This window comes from Nelusetta ayraudi, unplaced genomic scaffold (genome assembly GCF_046127955.1).
Source record: "Nelusetta ayraudi isolate G7.1 ecotype Tasmania unplaced genomic scaffold, CSIRO-AGI_Nayr_v1 ptg000146l, whole genome shotgun sequence".
In the NCBI taxonomy this organism is placed as follows: Eukaryota; Metazoa; Chordata; class Actinopteri; order Tetraodontiformes; family Monacanthidae; genus Nelusetta; species Nelusetta ayraudi.
In genome coordinates, this window is record NW_027466196.1 from 489,787 (window position 1) to 506,852 (window position 17,066).

At 48.6% G+C, this 17,066-nt stretch overlaps 3 protein-coding genes across 19 annotated transcripts; 1 reads left to right on the top strand and 2 right to left on the bottom strand.

Moving 5' to 3' along the window:
* Nucleotides 1-230: 230 nt before the first annotated feature.
* Nucleotides 231-9,407, bottom strand: p3h1 (prolyl 3-hydroxylase 1). Of its 17 annotated transcripts, none has more exons than XM_076013316.1 (17): nucleotides 8,866-9,407; nucleotides 7,559-7,711; nucleotides 6,375-6,564; nucleotides 6,152-6,283; nucleotides 5,601-5,740; nucleotides 4,942-5,031; nucleotides 4,794-4,846; nucleotides 4,584-4,711; nucleotides 4,211-4,338; nucleotides 3,524-3,616; nucleotides 3,284-3,434; nucleotides 2,300-2,417; nucleotides 1,985-2,060; nucleotides 1,611-1,751; nucleotides 1,185-1,325; nucleotides 1,014-1,094; nucleotides 231-953 (listed from the first exon to the last, which is right to left on the bottom strand). In XM_076013316.1, the coding sequence occupies exons 1-17, from the start codon at nucleotides 9,325-9,327 to the stop codon at nucleotides 573-575; spliced, it is 2,658 nt and encodes an 885-aa protein (XP_075869431.1). In that variant the 5' UTR covers nucleotides 9,328-9,407; the 3' UTR covers nucleotides 231-572. The 17 variants fall into 17 exon arrangements, with proteins under 17 accessions (XP_075869431.1, XP_075869420.1, XP_075869432.1 ...); XM_076013305.1 differs by having other exon boundaries at nucleotides 231-944; nucleotides 975-1,064; nucleotides 1,095-1,325; XM_076013317.1 differs by having other exon boundaries at nucleotides 1,014-1,049; nucleotides 8,866-9,406.
* A 1,514-nt stretch (nucleotides 9,408-10,921) lies between these two features.
* Nucleotides 10,922-13,264, top strand: cunh1orf50 (chromosome unknown C1orf50 homolog). Its single transcript, XM_076013183.1, has 5 exons — nucleotides 10,922-11,095; nucleotides 11,380-11,495; nucleotides 11,595-11,681; nucleotides 11,766-11,897; nucleotides 12,538-13,264. The coding sequence occupies exons 1-5, from the start codon at nucleotides 11,047-11,049 to the stop codon at nucleotides 12,721-12,723; spliced, it is 570 nt and encodes a 189-aa protein (XP_075869298.1). The 5' UTR covers nucleotides 10,922-11,046; the 3' UTR covers nucleotides 12,724-13,264.
* Nucleotides 12,892-16,839, bottom strand: ap5b1 (adaptor related protein complex 5 subunit beta 1). The gene is made up of 3 exons (XM_076013182.1): nucleotides 16,524-16,839; nucleotides 15,439-16,242; nucleotides 12,892-15,286 (listed from the first exon to the last, which is right to left on the bottom strand). Exons 1-3 carry the CDS (start codon nucleotides 16,671-16,673, stop codon nucleotides 13,364-13,366), a joined length of 2,877 nt encoding a protein of 958 aa, XP_075869297.1. The 5' UTR covers nucleotides 16,674-16,839; the 3' UTR covers nucleotides 12,892-13,363.
* Nucleotides 16,840-17,066: the final 227 nt, after the last annotated feature.

A 17,066-nucleotide genomic window follows, 5' to 3' on the forward strand; every position in this document is an offset into this window, starting at 1 on the left:
GGGTTTAAAAAAAAGATTTATTTTTTTTTTTTTTTTTTAAATACTGAAGTTCAATGACGGGGTGCGTCGCTCCTCACGCTGTTGAAGAACGACAAGAAAATTCCGCGGAGCTGCACAAGCCTGACACTCAGTGGCGGCGCTGCGGAACTGCAACAGAAACCACACCACACGTACGAGGCGTTACTTTTATTTTGTTGATTCTGCGGAGCTAATTTGATGTCGTCGGTTGAAAAAAAAAAAAAAAAAAAAGGAAATTAAAATCAGGCGTCCGCAGATGTCTCTTGACATCGCAGCAACAACACAAACAACAACACAAACAACATGAATAGAAAACACAAGAAAAAGAAAAAAACTGAATGACTGCACTCGCTTCTTAAATATTGTCATGAGTGGAGAGGATGAAGGCACCTGGTCTGCAGATAAATAACACTCCTAGTGTTGACTGGCTTTACTAACAGAACTCATCCATCCAACAGCGTTTGTGACCCGTTCACTCGTCTTTCATTCAACCACAAGCAACAAAGTAACGGACAGTGGAAGTGGCATCTAAAAAAGGACAGGTTGTCATTGGATCACAGCTCCTCTTTGCCGCTCTGAGAGTCCGTGGCTGTTGCTGTTGCTGTTGCTGTTGCTCCTGCTGCTTGACTTTTCCTGGAGTCCTTCTTTTTAGCAGGAGCAGCGACTGTCTTTTTCCCACTCGGCTTTGCACCTTTTGTCTCCGCCGCCTGTTTGGCCTGAGTCTTGGTCTTGGTCTTCCCCTGGGCCGCAGCCTGGCTCTTGGCTTTTGGAGCCGCTTTGCCTTTTGTGTCTGCTGCTTTTTTGATGGCTTTTTTATTTCCTGCTTTGTCCTTTGGCAAACTCGCCGGTTTGTCAGCCTTTGCGTCTGCTGATGACTTCTGCTGCTTTCCTATTGATTTATCCTCCTCTTTGCTGTCAGCCTGCACCTGGTCAGCCTTTGGTTGGTCAGCCTGCACCTGTTCAGCCTCCACCTGGTCAGCCTTTGGTTGATCTGCCTGCACCTGGTCTGTCTTCTCTTGGTCAGCTGGTACCTGGTCGGTCTGCACCTGGTCTGTCTTCTCTTGGTCAGCCTGTACCTGGTCAGCCTTTGGTTGGTCAGCCTGCACCTGGTCAGCCTTTGGTTGGTCAGCCTGCACCTGGTCAGCCTTTGGTTGGTCAGCTGGTACCTGGTCAGCCTTTGGTTGGTCAGCCTGCACCGGTGTCTCTGGTGTTGTCGTGTGTGAGGCGTCCGTCGCATCGTTTTTCATGAATTCTTGGTTTACGGGGCTGGAAAACATCTGCAACATATCCTGCGCCTGAATTCTCTCCTAAACAAATGAAACATAATGGAAGATGAGCTACTTAATATTCATGCCAAGATCAGGTGTTAAGTCAACTTCATGGTGTGATGGAACAAAGAAAGTAGATGACACTTTGTCATGCACCATGTATGATGACAATAAAGGAAATTCAATTCAAACCAATTCAAATTTAGATTTGGCCAAATTCGCTGTTGTTGTTGTTGGAGAACAAACAGCAGCATTCAAAATGCAAAGCTCGCTCTCACGCTCATTCCAAAAGCATTCTTCCAACATTAGCGCAACCAGGCCGACCTTTTCCTCGTGGCTGGGGTCCAGAGTGAACCACAGAGCCACGGCGCACCTCTGCCCCCTGGTGACGGCCCTGACGCCGTGCGGGTTCTCCTTGCCGGCTCCAAACCCGACCACCCGGCCGCAGCGCGGACGCACCTCAGCCTGGAGGAGCGGCAAAATATCCAAAAACATTAGCAGCAATAAAACATTTTTTTCCTTTCTTACTCTATAGATATTTTTTAAATTTTCTTTTCATCAATATAATTTCCCTTCTTATGCACCATATTGTTGCTGCAATCATGCAAATTTCCCCAATGGGGGATTAATAAAGAATTCTATTCTATTCCATGATTTTATTACTTTTGGTTATTTGCATGAAGAACAAGAAAACTCACCGTCACTGTTTTGGCATCCAGCTCAGTGAAGAAGAAGTCGCCTCCTTCAAAGTCATCGTTGAGATAGAGGATGGCACTGCAGGGCGGCAGGTGGAGGGTTTCACTTCAGTTCACTTGATACAACTAACATTTGATCAAAGTATGTTTGTCTACAGCCAATGAGCAGGGTTAGGGTCAGAGTGCTACTCTGCAAGCTGCAGGAGTTTATCACCATAAACAAGAGGAGCAGAGCGAGACACAGCCATGTTGTCCCAGTAGAGCGAGCTGTGCTGCTGTCTAGTGTGTGTGTGTGTGTGTGTGTGTGTGTGTTCGTACCTGTAGTCTCTGTGCGTATATGCAGGAGGTTCCTTGATGCACTCGTTCATCTCGGACACCAGGAGGCAGTTGTCTGCGTGGACGTCGTGGCTGAGGTCCTTCCGGTCCGCCTGCTTCTCTGTGAGCAGCACAGCAGCAGGGAGACATCAGGACAACGGCAGCCAGGAGGTTTCATCAGTGACACTGCGGCTGTGTCTGAATTCAGGGTCTGCACCCTTCAGACCGAGCGTCCTCCGTCTGAAGGAAGCGTCCTCCGAGGACCCGGCCTAGTAGGACGGACCGAACCCCGCCTCCCCGCTAGCGGTCTAGCCTTGGGCGTATTTCCTGGTTGCGTCACGACCGTTCCCTCCTGCTGGCCAACCCCGGAAGTGACGTTTTCATAGCATCAAGCTAACCATTGGTTCTCCATCTAACGATGGCGTTGGATGATCAAATAAGTAAAATCCTACATTAAAAACTGGATACTTTATGTGAAATTTCAATACTTAAATTTATACGTGGTGTCTTTGCCAGTAGATGGCGCTAATTTCAGCTGACTTCCCAGGATCCCAGGATGCTTTGCAGCAGCACGCAAGGCATCCTGGGATACAGAAGGAGGTGAAGGATAGTAGCGGTGCAGCCTTGGAAATCGGCTGAAACGAGGGTGCGTTCCCAGTACGCATTTGGAGCGTCCTTCTTTGACTTCTGGGAATTGGGAGGAGCCTTCGCGCTGTGCTATGACACAGCTTCCTTTCAAAATGCAGCCTTCCAAGGATGCAGAGCCTGAATTGAGACACAGCATGTGACTCTCCTGCGCCGTCATGTCTTCAACCTCAACAACCAAACGTTTTCAAGCATTTGAAATTTTAAATCTGAGCAAACCAAAAAAAGCAATGACTTGGCAACTCAAGTGAGCCATGTCCAGTCTTTTAGCAGCACGTTCCAAGTAGAAGCAGCAGAGGTGACTCAAGCCTTTGAGACTTTTTCTTTTTTCAAAGAACTCACCCTCGATGGCAGAGCGGCAGACAAGGTGCGTGTACGAGAAGTAGAGCGGAGTCTCCAGCTTGAAGTACGACTCCAGCACCTTCCTCACCTTCTCACTGAGCTCGGCGTACAGACGGGCGCTCTTCAGCGGAACCTTGCCCTCCTGGCCAAGCTGCAGCGGAGGAGAAGATCCAGTTAGTGGAGCCGCTGGCCGACAGGGGTGGGGGGGTGGGGGGGTGGGTGTTCTAGTAGCGCTCAGACCTTGACAGCCTTCAGGACGGTGACTCCCTGGAACATCTCACTGGCAGAGTGAGGGGACTGGCCCCTGTAGCCGTCGCCTTTGAGAGCGGCTGCCTGGAAGAGGGAAAGGCGTCAGGTGAAGGCGACCAGGATGTCTTCAAAAGCACCGTGTTCACTTGAACAGTTAATAACCACACACACAAGAAAGTTTCCAGCGATGACGAGAGATTAGAACCTCACAGGAAGCGATTCCAGAAGGAGATTGAAATGAGCAGTGTCAAGTCTTTAAGAGGGAGATAATAATAATAATAATAATAATAATAAGGAGAAGAAGAAGAAGAAGAAGAAGAATGATTATTATAATAATAATAATAATAATAATAATAATAATAATAATAATAATAATAATAATAAAAGTCAACATGATAAAACAATACAAAACAGAGCATCTTGGAAAATGGAGCAAAATAATGACATAAACTGACTCACGCTATCATGAGGTGACAATTCAGAGAGATCAGTCGGCAGGTTTGACATTGTATGACTGTTGTGGTGACAGTGAGACGCCTGTTGAGCAGCACAGGGTGGGAACTGCTTTCTAGTCCCACTTTAGTTTCCCTCAGTGGCAGTAATCAGCTTCTACTGATAGCCCAGCAGCACTAACTTGAGTGATGTGATGCATGTGTGAGGAAGCCTTGGCCGACTCACATTGGAGAGCTGCTGAAGCTCCCTGCACTCGTCGTCGGTGATGACGGCGTCCAGCAGCACCCGCTGAGAGCCGTTCAGCTGCTGGGCCGTCATGGTCAGCCTGATGTCATCGTGCAGCAGGCTGGCACCTGAAGGAGAGTGTGACATCATCACCTCAGGACCGAGTGCTGACTTTTGCTGTGTCTCAATTCAGGGTCTGCACCCTTCAAACCGAGCGTCCTCAGTCTGAAGGAAGCGTTCAGCATTTGTCTGAAATATCAAAGCCTTAATGCCCTTGTCAGCCACCGTAGTTCTGATTATAAATCACAAAGCTTCTTGTTCACTGCACAAATGGAGGACGTCCTTAAAGGAGCCACCAAGTGGACACATTTACCTTCTTGAGGCGTAACAAGTTTGCTCATATCTGAAGAATCCTTCTTCTTCTCCTCAACCATGTTCTCAATCTCTTTCATGAGGTTTCCAATCTCCTCAGTGATCCTGGCTGCGGTCTCTCTGTCGGCCCTGCACACACACACAGGAGGAGGCGGAGTTACACCAGACAGACGCAGCCTCGTCCTCTCCGGTGCCACTTCTGAGCTCTTACTTCTGCTTCTCCCTCAGCTTCTTGGGCATGACGTCCTCAGGAGTCCACGAGTCCTTCAAAAACACAACAAAAACAGAATTGTGGCTTTGATACGACAGTAGTTTGATACGAGTGTTCAGTAATAACGACAACTGATTGGTTTCCTCACTGGATCCACAAAGGTGATTCCGAAGGCCTCGTATCCAAAGTAGAGGAGCTCCTTTTCCAGGATGGACTGCTTGATGTACTGCTTCACCTCCTGGCCAGGGAAAATCCTTTATTACATTGACTTGAAAGATTGAAAAAAAAAAAAAAAAAAAGACTCCATGTTCAAGTGCTGAAATTGTCGGCGTAAGAAGAAGGTGAATAATCAGTCAAAGGATAATTATTAATAAAGAATTTGGTTAAAAGGGAATAAACAGTAAAAGACAATAAACAACTCCGACCGAGGTTTTGCTGGTAATGCGTCTCTTACTCCATTGTTTATAGACCCACTGCGTCTCATTCTTTGCCAACGCGACTGAACATAACTGGGCTGTGAAAACCATGACAGCCCAGTAGACCGCTGCACCAGAGTAGAACTGAGCACCGGCAGAAAGGAACCCAGTGCGAGTGCCGAGTGGTAAATAAAGTCCAGTTACTGTGCTTAGAAAAGGCCCAACTGCCTTTAGGCCCGCCCACCTCCAACCTCTCCCTGGTGGTTCAATGCTTGGGACTCTACAACCTTTTGAAGAACTGAAGAAGCCTTTTGGGTGCGAAGCGAAACATCTTCAAGATAGAAAAAAGCCGAGCCAGTCCCAAAGTTCTGGATGGACGGGATGACTGTACCTCTCTGGCTGGGATGGTTTTCGCCTTGTCTTCGCCCAGCACAACAGAGTAGTAGGCCAGGTTCTGGTTCATCACCTCGTCGTCAGGGTGGAACAACAGGAAGGTCTTGGCGCACTCGATGGCCTGCTCGTACTTCTCACCTGGTCAGAGGAGAGAACGGTGCTGGATGCTGTAATATTCTACTGTAATATACTGTGACAATATGGTATTAATGTGTGTCATTGGAGTTAATATATATTGTATAGGCAGTATGGTAATACAGGTGAATGAACAGCGACAGTGTGTTGTCTTTCAGTATTAGGCTGGTCATTTTTCTTATTTTTTATTTCTTCTTTGTCTTATTTCATTTACGGTATTTGTGTTTGTTTTAATGTTCAAATAAAATAATTAAATTCAAATCAATAAATTGTCAACCAATCAATATATTGTTTGGCCCTGCGATGCAGTGGCCACTGGTCCAGGGCGTCACCCTGCCTTGGCCCCCCTGACAGACAGCTGGGAGAGGCTGAGGAGGAAGCGGGTATTGGAGCTGGGTGGGTGTACGGACTCACTGTTGTAGTAGGAGAACTGCAGGTAGTTGAAATGCGAGGGCAGGAAGTCCTTGAAGGGCTCGTTCCTGCTGATGTGCGAGGCCAGCTCCACTGCACAGTGCTGCTTGCAGTTCAGCACCTGCATGTAGTGGTCTAAACAGAGGAGGGGGTGGGGGGGGTCAGCGTGTTCTTCACTGTACTGTCAGGGATTCAGAGAGAACGTTTGCAAAGCAACCTGCTTCACCTGTGATGGACTGGAAGAGGTCTGCGCTGTACTCCATGTAGTTGTATCCGTCGTAGTTGTACGAGCCCTCGCACAGTACTCTGCACTCCTGGTCGGCGGTGAAATACTCCTTCGCCGCCAGCTCAACGTGCTCCGCCGCCAGCTCAAACAGGTCGTCGCTGTAGTATCTCTTCCCCAGCAGAAACTCAGCCTGAGGACACGGCGGTGAGCGTGTTAGGACAGAGCGAAGGCCTCCCCGTGCTGAGACAAGGTCATAGAGTTGCTTCTCTGTCAGTTGTGAGTAGCAGTCAATGGAAGATGGGACTGGCCTGGGTTTATTGCTTTAAAGACACGTAAGCGGAGTTCAATTTAAAGAATATAATAAAAACACTTGGAAGATGCCGTGTTGCCGCTGGAGGCAGGCGGCTTTGTGTTTGTGTAGGAGTTGCATCAGGCTCGTTGCTACAAAAACATGTATGAAGTCTGTGGAAAAACGCAGCCTGGCTGCGGTGCTCTGTCTGTAACAAGAGAAAAGCAGGAGCAGCGTGAGTCCCTTGAGAGACTTCTGCCTCTACGGCCTCTGCACTCTGTCTTTTTTTTTTCAAATATATTTATTGAGCATCGGCAACAGAAAAAAGAATTACATACATGAAAGACACGTGTAAGATACAATCCGGTGCTTCCCTTTTTTTTTTTTCTTCAAATTTCCCACTCACCCTCCCTCCCACCTCCACTATTCCCTGAGGTTGCCCGTGTTAAGTGAGAGAACAATAAAAAAAAAAAAAATTAAAAAACAGAAAAAAAAAACAATTGCAAAGGAATTTAAGAAACGCATAAAAACACTCTGTCTTTTTGAGTAGGCGTCGGTCAACTGGGAGCATTTTGCCTCAGCAGTATTTGGCCACTCTGCTATGCAAAAGCTGTCAGACTGGGACTGCATTTCCTGTGCACTGCCCTCTTCGGATCGCCTCACATTGTCAATTGGCTTTGGGTGTGTGGGCCATTTCAAAACCTGGTTGGTTGAGAGGCGAAATTTGTCCTCAATCTTTTTCCTCCAAGACACAACTAAAAATAACCTCCTAAAATCTTCTCAAACGGAGGGGATAATCAAGTCACTTCCAACTATGGAAGGTATAGCAGTTGTACTAATACTAGTAGTTAGTTATACTATACTGAAAGCCGTGGGACGAAAGGTTTTCTCTCACCATGTGAGTCCTGGCCTCCAGGTCCTTGAAGTCCTCTTCCTGCACTCCCGCCATCATCCTGTAGTACTCCAGGTTCTGTCTCATCTCCACGTGGTCTGGGTTGGCCTGGAAGAAGGTGTTTGCGGCTGCCACAGCCTTGTCCAGCTTGTTGACCTGAAAAGAGACACTGGGGTTCAAGTCCTCCTCTCCAGATGAAGGATTTAATCCTGTTTAAATGTATCTGTCCATGATGTATTTAATCATTTTGTAACAATGGCATCCAAGAACGTGGAGACTGAGGGGGTTGAGATAGCAGCACCTGAAAGTAACTGTCGGTGCACAAAAAAAAACTCCTGCTGTGGCTGTTGTTGTTTTGCTTTGTCTGATGCTGATAAATTCAAGAGAACGGCGCACTAAACACAGATGATGGACAGTGGCGGTTGTAAAACTCTGGGATAATCCTGAAAATGTCTCTTTAAATTGAACGCACACTATTACTGGTGCATATGTCAGTGTCACTGACTCACTGGATGATCAGAAAGAGCGCAGTGCAGCCTACATGTACCCTGCACTGTCAATGACTACTGCTTTTGTATGTACTGATTTTATTATTTTAATTGCCCTGTTAAGTGTCTTGGAATCTTCTGAAAAGTGCCATACAAATAAAATGTGTTATTATTATTTTATCATTATGATAGATTTTGCTTCATATTTTCAAAGTGCTTTTTACTTCTCGTATCCTACATTCTAGTAAAATAGGACCAGAATGATGACTCAATTTCATAATAATTTAAAAAAAAAAAAAAAAAAAAAAGTAAAGTAGCTACTCTTAGCTTCGAATGCTAAAAAGCATCCAGTAAGACAGGGGATGGTCGTTGTCATTACACAGTTCTACTTTTACTTCTCCGCCTTTGCATTTTAAACAGGCAGTTCTTCAATCAGCCATTTTTCCAGCCACTTTGCTGTAAGCGTTCGAAAGCAGCGTGTGAGCCTTTAAATCTCTGCATCGTCACTCCTCAGGAGCTGCTGACTCCACCTTAAGGACGTGGCATCGCGGGCTCGAGGGTTTTTTTTCCGAGGTGGCGGGAGGGGGGGGGGGGTCTATTCCACTAAGACACTGCATTTTGAATGAGATTTCCCGGCAAAAAAAAAAAAAAAAAAAAAGTACGTTGCGTTAGTTGTTCCCCCCCCAACTTAGAGCGAATGCATCCTTCACCAGCTGAGCCTCAGAGTATTGATTCATTACTGTCGCCGTGTGTTTGACGATGCAGACCGCCACTGGTTGCAGCCTCAGCAGCAGCAGCAGCTGCAGCGGGTAGCGGACCTACCTTGAAGTAGGCCACTTGCAGGTAATTGTAAGGGCTTCTCTTGCTGAACTCTTGCTTCACGTCCTCGGTGACTTGGTGCATGGTCGGGGAGCCCAGTTTCTCGAGTTCGCAGGAGCTCACGCAGTCAGCCCGTTTGAGGATCTTCTGGAAGAAGCCCAGGTCCTCCAGAGAGCCGACACCGGGGATGGGCACTCCAACGCCGGCCAAGTGGTCGCTGAAAGACGTCTGGTTGGCGCAGCTCAGTCGGCACTGGACCTTCACCTTGCGGACCGTAGCTCTGTTTCGGATCGCCTTCTCCATGTTGAGGATGACCGAATACCAGTCCGCCTTTTGGTAGGCGTCCACGGCCGAGTCGAAGAGAAAATCATAGGGCTCCAGGACGAAGCGGCTGCCCAGAGTGCCCTCCGCTGTGCTGCGTAAAACACACACGCTCAGGAGGAAAAGCACACAACCAAGTTCCATGTTGCTGCCAAAGTCAGAAATCCCCAAAGTGAGGCTGGAGGACCTCGGAGACTTCTACCCTGAGTTACTTCCTCTGGAGGTGGAGTTTATGGAGCCTAACTTTGGAGACCACGCCCACCTTGAATTCCCACTGTGTCCGAGAGAGGCTTTGGGATATGAACTGAACGCGACAGTTTGTTTGTATGGAGACACATCTGATGAGTTTATTCATTGTTGAATAAACTGCACTTGGGATATTTTGCACATCTGCTCTTGTTTGTTTTGCTGTATATAGATTGACTTGAATATTTCTTGTAATTGTTGTATAGTTTATTTATTTATTTGCATTGTTTTTAGTACTGCAAGGGTTAGTTTTTGAAATTTGGGATCAATAAATTGCATCTATTCCATCGATTCTATAAGGATGAATTATTAAATATTTGATAACGTCTATATCTTCTGCAGTGACATAAAACATGTTATTACATAATGGACAACTCAGCCATTCCTAATTTTCAAACAGGGTGTGTGTCTAGGTCAGGAGGTGATTCCACTGTTACTGCCATGCATTAGGCTTGTAGTGCTTGAGACTTCAAGTACTACAAGTCTAATAATGTTGTCTGGCACTTTTATATGGTCTCAGTCTTGTCTCCGCCTCAACAATTTGGTCTTAGTCTTGTCTTGGTCTCAGGCGTAACAACCTCCAGGGGATTTCAAAATACTGCCAAATCATCTAATAAAATTCACTATTTTACCCAGCCCGTTCCTTAGACAACATGATCCTGTGTCTCATAGTCTTGAATGAAGAGACCATTTAAATAGAAGCCATATTCATGAAATATTAGCCATATATGACAAATCTGCCTAATTCCAAACTAAGGATGAAAAGTGTAACTTTCAGAGGGAAACTTCAAGAAAGATAAATGTTGATTTCCACACTAAAAACATGTGTAAAACGTCTGCTGTGTACATCTTACTTTGAAAATCAGTACACCAGCATCCTGTTTTTAATTGACAAATCAAATTAATTCCCCGTAACCACTTCGAAAAATGCGCCATTATCTTAAAAATCCTGAAAGTACACCGTCGAACTAAAAGGTAAGTCAAAATCGAGAGAGGCGTTGAAAGAACATTTTTATTTCCTTGTTACAGAACATGTTAAACTTTGTTCATCTATCAATGGACATTTTTAAATGCAATTTAGAATACAATATCCTCTAGTGAGGTGAGAGAAAAGACACAACCGTCGCAGCACATTAAATATTTATCTGTGGTTCGTAACGTAACACATCGTTTTGGTATTTGCGTAAGATGTCGTACACGTGACTCGTACCCGTGGTGTTTTGGTCTGCTCGCTCGTGGGAGTAGACCATGGATGTATGGCGACCAAGCTTTGTGAATGCCTGATTTAAAAGAAAATCATGATACTGATGACTGTAGGTTAAATATTAAAAAAAAGAAACACATAAAAGTCCTCTCTAAATTAGGGTAAATTAGTACGTAAATATACTGACAGGATAGGAAATACGCACTCATTTAATCATATAAAAAAAAACATTGTGTACAGGCAAAGGAAAGGACAGCTATTTTGAATGGGCGGAGATTTGTGAGCCGCTGACGTCGTTCTATGGGTTTTGGTAAAACATTAGCTGGTTACAAAACTGCCAGGTGGACGGGATATATCTTCGTCGTCTGACAACTTGGCTCAGTGAGAAGAATTGGAAGGGATACGAAGCGAAGATGGACCGAGCTGTCAGTCTCCCCAATCAGCCAGACAAAACCACCACAGGTACAACTTGCTTTAAATCTAACGCCTATGTGAAGCATTCGTCCACACACCGGTAAACTCAGCATGACCAAAATGCCCAGCGTTGCTCTAACATCTTGCTCCAAATCTTTATTGTTTTAGCCACAAAAGAACTCTAAACTCAGCATTCTGTTGTGACTGTTGGTACTATTCCTAGCTCTAATATTGGCCCTTTAAAATAAGAAGGAAATTATTGCTGTGATGGTGACAAAGTGTAAATGCTTGGGACTCGGTATTAACTTGCATCACCGGCTTGTTACGTATAGTGACGCTGGTCGAGAGCAGCGGCGCCCCTGGTGGGCTGCAGCTGGTTAGTTCCTACCAGACCAACAGAATTGGAGACCCCATGAACCTGGTGGAATTGGCCCATCAAGTCCAGAAGGTGTGAACCACGATGTAATTGTTCTGTTTATACTCAGATGAGACTCAGCAGCAGCAGCAGGCCCGCAATAACTCGTGTTAACTTGTTGTGTTTATATAGGGGGACGACTTTATCAAAGCTAACGCTTGCAACAAACTGACAGTTATCGCTGACCAGATCAGATACCTGCAGGAGCAAGCCAGAAAGGTAAGACCCCGGAGCAAGAGTATACATACACACATGCAGGCATGCAAACAAAACAAGTTGTGCATCCATAAATGTCTTTTCTAGGCTTTAGAGGAAGCCAAAAGAGATGCTGACCTCCACCACGCTGCCTGCAATATCGTGAAAAAACCAGGCACCATCTATTACCTCTACGAACGGCCATCCGGACAGAAATACTTCTCCATCATCTCGCCGCAGGTTAGCGTCGCAATGACAGCAAAGACTCTCTGCTGCCCTGCAGGCATTGTTGCGTCAACTGTTTGTTCAAAGTTCGTGTTATGTAGATGAGCGCTGATATAGCACTGGAGGCCAAAACACAGGCAGTTTGTGTTGGATTCGACTGGTTGCAGTTGCATGTGCAGTGAAGATATGAGTGGAGTCGATGCAATGTGACAGACAAGACCTTCACACAGGAACCTGAAACTGTCAGGGAGTGGTCGTCATTATTATGCATAAAACAGAATGGAGTGCTCTTCATAATCCCACATAGGGGACATTTGCATAATTACAGCAGCAAAGAGGGAAGGGATAATTAATAAAAATAAATAAAAATAAAATATTTATGGAGGAAGAATGAAAAACCAAGATATTTATATGTTATGAAAAGTTGGATTATTTACACTTATCTACATAATGCTGATATAAATAAGTAAAAAAAAGTTTTATTAAATATGTGATGCAAAGGGGTTGGTTGAGGCTTACTGCAAAGTAATCATGGAATTATGAATATTAGAATTAGTTCAGTATAGTTTGAGCAACTTTTTTTTTTTTTTTTTTTCAAGATCACATCCACCGAGTTTCTTATTTCTGCAGACTGATTTCCCGCTCTTCTTTGTAGGAATGGGGTCCGAGTTGCCCTCATTCTTTTATCGGCGCATTCAAACTTCAGTTTGACATGTCGTGGACTCCGCTGGAGGACGTGGAGAAGAGGGACTCTGAAATCGCCATCCTGGACAAACTTATCAGCCAGAAAACGGCCCTGCCAGCTGTCACCGGACCCAACTTCCAAGGCCTTGCTGATTAGAGGACTGCCGGCCTGAAATAAAAACAAGGACTGGGATTTTCAGGGCATCTTGTATTTTTAGGATACTCACTGCTGTCTTATGGAAATCAAATGAAATTGTGTTTTCCTTTTACAGTGTCAATTACTGACACAACATTTAGGGGGGGGGACACAAAACACCAAATGGAGTTTGTTCTTAGCCTTTGTTCTCTTGTGTTGCCATCATGAGTGAACTTTTAAACAGAAGCTCAGTATAAATAGCAGCTACCTCACTGTTAATTATCGCCAACAGTTGCTGGGCCGTTGATATGGGGAAAGTGTGAAAGCAAAACTGTAAAACACTGACCTGCAGTGCTTTTGAGCACTACCTAACTGTATGGTTAATATTTGGGTTACAGCCTGTACTCTGTTTTCTTTTTTTGTTGGCTCTACAGTTAATGTTTCAAAGCCTTAATTTAAGCCTTTTATTTCTTTTCTGACTGTCGAGAACGCTTCAAAAAAAATTGTTTCACACAGTTTTTTGATCTCACCAAACAATTAAAGCACATTGTTTTATTTTGTATTTCTCGTCAATTCAATTTTAATACAATTCAAGTGATCAATGTACTTCCAAATTGAGTGATTTTTGCCTAAAAACGCTTCTTCACAATAAAAACGTCACTCAGAGGCGAGTGTCGTCCTGCGAGGACGTCAGCATGAGCAGGTAAGAACTGATGTGGGGCAGAAGCTTCCAGTTATCGGTGGCAATGTCAAAGCGTGCGGTGGCGTCCTCCTCTGATCTGACCTTCATCAGGATGTGACATCGAGGCGGGAGGAAGAAAAGCACTTTGAGCTCCCCGGCAGACGCGTCTGATAGGAGGAACGGCAGGAAGTGTCGCTTCACCACGGCAGCCAGCCCCGCCTCCTTCAGCTGGCAGCAGAACAGGCTGGTGGCACAGTCGAACGCTTGATCTTTCTGCTCGCTCTCGCTGCTGATTTCCTCCCACAGAGCCTCGAACAAGCTCAGCTTGTCTCCTCGAGTCCAGGCCGGGGGGGCCGGCAGGGGCACGAAGACCTGCTGGAAGGCCACGCGGACGTCCGGCAGCACGGTGAGCCAGGACAGCCCGTCCTGGGTGGTGAAGATGGCCGAGGCCCGCAGGGTGGTGGGGTAGGGTCGCCGGGGTCTCAGCCGCACCTTCACCTCTGGCGGCAGCCCGTCTCTGAACAGACACGGCACGCTGATGTCGCTCAGCTCCTCGTAGTGCTGGTCCGTCAGGCCCAGGTGGAGTCGGATGCTGAAGAGCTGATCGAAGCCGGCGTCCACCTGTTCGCTGTGAGTCAGCCGGTAGCCGATGGTGACGTCTGAGGCAAACAGGGAGTCGCTGAACTGAGCCCTGTAGGCACGCAGGGCCTCCGCTGGACTGGCCTCCCCGCCACACTGCTCTCCATCGCGCTCCTCCAGCGCCTCCCGCTGGGCCTCCACCATCCGGAACGTCGCCCTCTTGGTCCGGTGAAGCGTCAGCGTGTTGGTCAGCCCCTCGCCCTCAGTCATGATGCACGACAGCGAGCGCTTCTTGACCTGCCGGCCGCCTTCCCTCAGGCCCTGCTCCAGCACTCTGGCCAGCTTCTCCCGGGACAGCGTGGTCAGGAGCGTGTAGTAAAAGCGTGCGTGGTCCTGGACGTCGGTGTCTCCGTAGTAGCAGGTGAGGTGCTGCAGGACGTCGGCCAGGGGAAGGAGCAGCGAGTCCAGGCTAGGGTGGACCAGGACGTGGCGGCACACGGCCAGCAGGCTGTTGCCCAGGCGCCAGTTGCCGCCGGCGCCGGTGTACAGTGACCAGGACGACGACCGCGTGACCACGCTGGACAGGAAGCCCAGCGTCCCGCTCTGGGAGATCTCTCCCTCCTCGGCCACCCGAGCCAGCACCTTCAGGTGGCGGCCCAGGTCCTGCAGGCTGAGGCGGTCCAGCGGGGCGTCGACAATGCCCCCCTGCAGGGCCTGCAGGAGCGCCACCGCCCATCCGCTCTCCCTCAGCTTCTCCTGCGTCTGGTTGGCCAGGTTGATGAGATGCGGCGCCAGGTAGGTGTGCTGCAGGTAGAGCCGGCGCAGCTCCCCCACCAAGCTGTCCGAGTAGCGCCTCACGTGGTGGAAGTGAAGGAGGAAGAGGAAGGCGGCTCTGAAGAAGGTGACCACGATCTCCCGGCCGCCGCCGTTCTCCACCACGCACAGCAGCGACACCAGGTGCTCGTGGAGGTAGGCCAGCCCCCCGTCGCCCGCCTCCCCGTCCTCGCCCTCCTCCAGGTAAACCAGAGACAGCAGGTTGAGGCGCGCCAGCATGGTGACGCTGTCGTTGAACATGGTGGGCACCAGCGCCAGCGCCAGCCGTGGCGTCAGCAGCACGGGGAGGCTGTCGTCGCCGCAGCCGATGGGACGGTTCTCAGGGAAGTTCAGGATGCAGTCCAGGTAGAAGAGCTTGTCGGGCGTGCTGAGCAGCGGGAGCTGGGAGAGCGCCACCAGCCGCTTGAGCAGGAAGGCTTCGTCCTCGGCACTGAACAGGCTGTCTGTGAAGGCGCACTTCATCAGCAGGGTGGCGTGAAAGAGACACACCTGTGTAAAGAGAGAGAGAGAGAGAGAGAGAGACCGACCAGTTTAGGACCTACAGCAAGACCAGATGGAAGCTAAAGGCCCGGTGTTGTTTAGACAGACTGCCTAATGATCGCAACAATGCAGTTAAAAGCACCAGTCAAGGTGAGACAGACCTCGCTGGTCCCGAGCAGTCGCAGCAGCTGAGCCCTGAACACAGCCGGAGCCACGCCGGGCACCATGGCCACCACCTCCGTCAGCCGATGCAGCAGCGCAGCCTGACTCAGAGGGCTGAGAAGGTAGGACTCCTCCAGGCACGAGGACAGCACCGATCGTAACTCCTTGCAGTCCGGCCCGGTCTGCAGCCTCGGCACGGTGCCCATGGGCCCCAGGACGAGAGAGGACAGGACGGCCGAGTCGGCCGAGTCTCTGCGACCGACTGGGACCCGGTCCTGCTCGGCCTCCCAAGCCGCAGACGTGTTTCCCCCAAGAAGAGCCTTGAGGTGCTCGGTGCCGGCGTTGCTGTCCTGCGTGAGCCGATAAACGGCATTTCTCAGCACCAGCACGTGGAGTCCTGTGTAGGCCTGGTGAAGCTGGGAGGGCTCCCGCTGCCGAAGCCCATTCAGGAGCTCGAGGCGCTGGGAGAGAAGGCCCGGGGAGCAGGCTTCCAGCTCCCGCAGGCACTCACAAGCTGTGGCCCGCGTGGCGCGAGCGGCAACGTCCCCTTGGAGGTCGGTGGTGTCCTGAGCGATCTGAAGCAGCAGGTCCAGGAAGTCCTGGGAGGCAGGAGAGCGGCTGCTCACGCGCAGAGTGCACAGCAGCACGCAGGTGACGGCCAGCAGGAGCTGGCAGCGGAACGCAGTGGACTTTGGAGAACACTGGGCGAACACGGACATGAGCTCCAAGGTGGTCTCCTCTCCAGCCGAGTCCGAGGTGCACAGCAGAGTGGGCTGCTCGCACAGTGGGGACAGGAGGAGCACCTGAGACGGACACAACAACCAAGAGTTCAAACAATGAATTCAAATTCCACCCCCACCCCACCCCCCTCCCCCCCAATCACTGCGGTCGAAACAACCAACAGTTCGACAAAAGCGTCGAGCTTTTTGCTGCCTCAGTGGTTAAAAAAAACAAAACAAAAACCAGGTCAATTCTGATGTAGCGTTGCAAAATAACTTTGTCACTTTGTGGTTTTGCTTTAAATGGTTTTAGACTTAGATTTATTTTTGATCGAGTATTATTATAATCATCATCATGCGTTTACCTTGACGCTGTCACCGACTCGGTCATCGCGAAGCTCCCGGAGCAGCTCCGCCAGGAAAGCCTCGGCGGTGGTGTTGGAGAGGAACCGAGACGGGCTGCTGGAGAAAGCGGCGACTCTCTCTGGCCACTTCTCCGCCATTGTCACTAACATCACCACAACCTTGCAGCCTCACACTGTCCCACACTGACACCCCCGAACGTGCCCAAAAGATTAGCGACGGACTCACTTTAAGGGAGACATTTCTCAGTAAACCCCTAAGCCAGCAAAACGCCGACTTCCGTGTTTTGTCACGTGAATATTTAACACTCTCTGTGTGTCGCAGCGCTCTCTGCTGTTTGGGAATGGTGTGTGTGTGTGTGTGTGTGTGTGTGTGTGTGTGTGCGCGCGCGGCGCTCACTACCCTACGACAACTTTGAGGGACACACCTCACCTCTTCGCACATATACAGAAGAGTCTGTAACATTATTATTTCACATTGTTGTATTATTGTAATTATTATTTATGATTATTTAGTAGTAGTAGTAGTAGTAGTAGTAGTAGTAG

Excerpts from the sequence above, each read along its gene's own strand:
- cunh1orf50 (XM_076013183.1), top strand. The coding sequence starts at position 11,047 with ATGGACCGAGCTGTCAGTCTCCCCAATCAGCCAGACAAAACCACCACA. Across the intron at positions 11,496-11,594 it reads TGGCCCATCAAGTCCAGAAG|GGGGACGACTTTATCAAAGC; the intron begins GTGTGAACCACG and ends GTGTTTATATAG. Across the intron at positions 11,898-12,537 it reads TCTCCATCATCTCGCCGCAG|GAATGGGGTCCGAGTTGCCC; the intron begins GTTAGCGTCGCA and ends TCTTCTTTGTAG.
- p3h1 (XM_076013302.1), bottom strand. The coding sequence starts at position 9,327 with ATGGAACTTGGTTGTGTGCTTTTCCTCCTGAGCGTGTGTGTTTTACGC. Across the intron at positions 4,712-4,793 it reads AAGCTGAGGGAGAAGCAGAA|GGCCGACAGAGAGACCGCAG; the intron begins GTAAGAGCTCAG and ends GTGTGTGTGCAG. Across the intron at positions 1,326-1,610 it reads ACCCCAGCCACGAGGAAAAG|GAGAGAATTCAGGCGCAGGA; the intron begins GTCGGCCTGGTT and ends TCATTTGTTTAG.
- ap5b1 (XM_076013182.1), bottom strand. The coding sequence starts at position 16,673 with ATGTTAGTGACAATGGCGGAGAAGTGGCCAGAGAGAGTCGCCGCTTTC. Across the intron at positions 16,243-16,523 it reads GAGTCGGTGACAGCGTCAAG|GTGCTCCTCCTGTCCCCACT; the intron begins GTAAACGCATGA and ends TGTCCGTCTCAG. Across the intron at positions 15,287-15,438 it reads GACTGCTCGGGACCAGCGAG|GTGTGTCTCTTTCACGCCAC; the intron begins GTCTGTCTCACC and ends CTCTTTACACAG.